General features: G+C 54.1%; 1 protein-coding gene across 3 annotated transcripts in view; it reads left to right on the top strand.

Moving 5' to 3' along the window:
• Window positions 1–2226: 2226 nt before the first annotated feature.
• The window catches only part of KAT2B (lysine acetyltransferase 2B), a 40616-nt gene continuing 39355 nt past the window's right edge, over window positions 2227–3487 (top strand). For 2 of the 3 annotated variants that reach the window (XM_060280669.1, XM_060280670.1), the window contains exon 1: window positions 2227–3286. In XM_060280669.1, coding sequence (XP_060136652.1) covers window positions 2930–3286 — 357 coding nt within the window. In that variant the 5' untranslated portion in view covers window positions 2227–2929. The remainder of the gene's footprint in view (window positions 3287–3487) is intronic. The other variant, XM_035129919.2, reaches the window with a different exon arrangement.

Raw genomic sequence — 3487 nt, 5'->3', positions numbered from 1 at the left:
AGTGTTTACAGTTATTACTATAGTAACCGTATCCTTAGCCACTAAGATGCTGCTGTTCTGGTTTGTCTAAGAAGCAAGATTAAAAGGTGTGGGTGGTGCTACAGAGCCTCTGTATTTTCCAAGGAGTGTGAGCAATAAATCCCCCCCCCCGCAAAAAACAAACAAACAAAAAACAAACAAACAAAAAACAACAACCCTGTTGCAGTTGTCTCATGAACAGGTCTTGAGGCGTACCATGTCATAGTCCTCAGCACATGTTGGTTACAATAGTCACCACCTCAGGATGAGGGATCAATGTCAATTCAGTATCACACTGCTATATTGTACTTTTTGTCAGATTGTAATGGAACTTACATTTCCTCTTTTACACTCTTGTGGGGTATACAAGGCTCTTGTATACCCCATAAGGGAATAAGGGCAGATTTTGTTTACAACAGTGTGAAACGGCTATTTCCAGATACAACTAATGCCATGAGAAGCTGAACAGCCGGTACTGGGCAGTGGGTTTTTAAAAAGATGCATGGCCTGACAAAAGTGGATAGAGAAGTTATCATAGAATGGTAGAGTTGGAAGGTACCCCATGGGTCATCTAGTCCAACCCCCTGCAACACAGGAATCTCAGCTAAACCCCTTGTCAGAACACCAGAAACTGGGGACGTCCAATGATGCTGAACGTTGGAAGACTTCGGACAGATAAAAGGAAGTACAGTGGACGCTCAGGTTAAGAACGCGATCCATGCGGGAGGCACGTTTGCAACCCACAGTGTTCGCAACCCATAGTTCTGGTTACAGGTAGGTAGCCGTGTTGGTCTGGATCGAAGTAAAATAAAAAAATTCCTTCAGTAGCACCTTAAAGACCAACTAAGTATCTGAAGAAGTGTGCATGCACACGAAAGCTCATACCAAAATAAAAACTTAGTTGGTCTTTAAGGTGCTACTGAAGGAATTTTTTTATTTTGTTCGCAACCCGTGTCTGTGCACAGGCGAGTCGCGATTCGGTGCTTCTGTGCATGCGCCCAAACCTGAAAGTAACCTGTTCTGGTACTTCCGGGTTCGGCGCGGAGCGCAACCCGAAAAGACGCAACCGGAAGCGACTGTAACCCAAGGTATGACTGTACTGTACTGTACTTTATTCACACAGCACATAGCTGAGCTATGGAACTTGCTCCACCAAGAGGCAATTCTTGGTGGAGAGGCCTATGGATGGTTACTAGCCGATGGCTATACAGTGGTACCTCGGTTTAAGTACACAATTGGTTCCGGAAGTCTGTACTTAACCTGAAGCGTACTTAACCTGAAGCGAACTTTCCCATTGAAAGTAATGGAAAGTGGATAAATCCGTTCCAGACGGTCCGCGGAGTACTCAACCTGAAGCGTACTTAACCCGAAGTATGAGTGTAATTGCTTCTGGAAGTCCGTACTTAACCTGAGCATACTTAACCTGAAACAAACTTTCCCATTGAAAGTAATGGAAAGTGGATTAATCCGTTCCAGGTGGGTCTGCGGAGTACTTAAACTGAAAGCATTCAAACCGAAGCATACTTAAACCGAGGTGTGACTGTACTTTGTCTCCACAACTGGATGCAGCAATGATTCTGAATACTAGTCACTGGTAGACACAGGAAGAGAGAGGCTCCTGTGCTAGAATCCTGCTTCCAGGATTCCCACAGGCAGCTGGTCGGCTACTGTGAGAATAGGATGCTGTACGAGGTGGGCCATTGGCATTATTATTATTATTATTAATTATAAATTATACTTATTATTTTCGGTTGTCTACCTTTAGAGGCAACGAACTCCGAACAGAGTTCACTTTGAACTCTACACTAGCAAAGGGCAGGTTGAGCCCTCTCTCCCCAACTGGCTGCTGCGACTGATGGGCCCACCCGTCTAAAGAGCCCATTTCCTTCCCTGCAAGTTTGCGAAGAACCCAGCTTTAAAACTACTTGGTTGAAGATAAAATAACAAATAACAACGAACGGAGTTCTCTTAAAAAGAAAAGGCTCCTTCTTCCTTTCCCCGGTCCTAAAAACTGCAATCCACCACTCGAGGGAAAGGGAAAGGAAAGCGGGCGCGCTTCGACGCCACGCGCGCTCGCCTAACCCTAGAAACACGTGGGGGGGGGCAGCTTTGCATTGCAGGATTGGCGGCTTCCCAAAGTCGCCGTCCTCCTTCCCCCATGAATCGCCTCTGCAAGCGCGCTCCGACGGAAGCGGGAGAAGCCGCTTGGCAAAGAGGAGACCCGCCCGCCGCCGCTCAAGAGCTCTGTGGCGTTTGAAAGCCTGACAGTCTTCTATGTCGCACTGGTTGCTTTATTTTATTATTTTTTATTAAGTGCCGGAGGAGGACTCTTCTTCTATTTCCTCTTTATGACTTGCCCTGAGGGGACACCGCAGTGGCGCACACAGACACCCGCCACCAGTTCTCCTCAGAGAGAGATGCCCTCGGCAACTGTTGCTTAATTCTTCCACGGGGCCACGAAGAGGCGCGACCCGGACGGGCAAATCTGAGCTGCTGAGACACTTGGCGCGCTTTATGGCCAGGACCGGCGGAGACGCCACTGCGCCGCTTCCCAGGCGAGGAGGGAAGGAAGGGCCAGGCAGGCCGCGCGGCCGCCCGGCTTCCCTCCTCCTCCTCCTCCTCCTGGGCTGCCGGGCGGTGACAGCCGAAGCCAGGCTCGCCAGCGGCAACAACAACATGTCCGTCGCCTTCCCCTCCTCCCCGCTGGCTTCTTCTTAGCGGCGCCTCCACCTCCTCCTCTCCGCCCAGCAGGACCCGCCCGCGGTGCGGCCCTGTCCCCTCCTTCCCTCCCTCCGGAGGGAGCAGCCGGCGGCGGCGGCAGCGGGGAAAAGGGGAGGCTCCATCCAGCGGGCTCGCTCGACGGGTGCACCGAGCCGGGCGGCGAGCCTCGTCGTGCCGGCCGGGCTGCGGCATGGCTGAGGCTGGCGCGGCCGGGGCGGGAGCCGCCGCGGCGTCCTCCGCCACCACAGCAGCCGCGGTCGGCGGTGGCGGGGGAAACGGCGGTGGCGGCAACGGAGCGCTGCAGCAGGGCTCCCCGGCCGCCGGAGGGCTGGCCGCTTGCGGACCCGTCCGGGCTGTGGTCGCCGCCGCCGCCGCCGCGACTGCCGAGAGCCCCGAAGCGGCGGCGGCTGCTGCAGCGGGAGGAGGCGGCGGCGGCCCGGGCAGCGGCGGCCCTGGCTCGGCTCGCGTCGTAGGGAAGAAGGCGCAGCTCCGCGCCGCGCCGCGCGCCAAGAAGCTAGAGAAGCTGGGCGTCTACTCCGCCTGCAAGGTAAGCCGCCCGGCGCGGGTGTTTTTTTTGGGGGGGGCGGCGGCGGCGGCGGCAACGAAAAATAAAATACAGTAATAGTTGTAGTAATAATAATAATACAATAATAATAAGGGACTCGGCAGCGGCATCCATCCGTAGATGTCGCCCTGTTCCCTTGCCGCCCCCAGGGGGCGTCCAGCGTTGCCGCTGTTGCCGTTTGCT

The sequence above is a fragment of the Zootoca vivipara genome, chromosome 12 (genome assembly GCF_963506605.1).
Source record: "Zootoca vivipara chromosome 12, rZooViv1.1, whole genome shotgun sequence".
Classification (NCBI taxonomy): Eukaryota; Metazoa; Chordata; class Lepidosauria; order Squamata; family Lacertidae; genus Zootoca; species Zootoca vivipara.
This window is presented reverse-complemented; position numbering and strand designations above follow the sequence as displayed.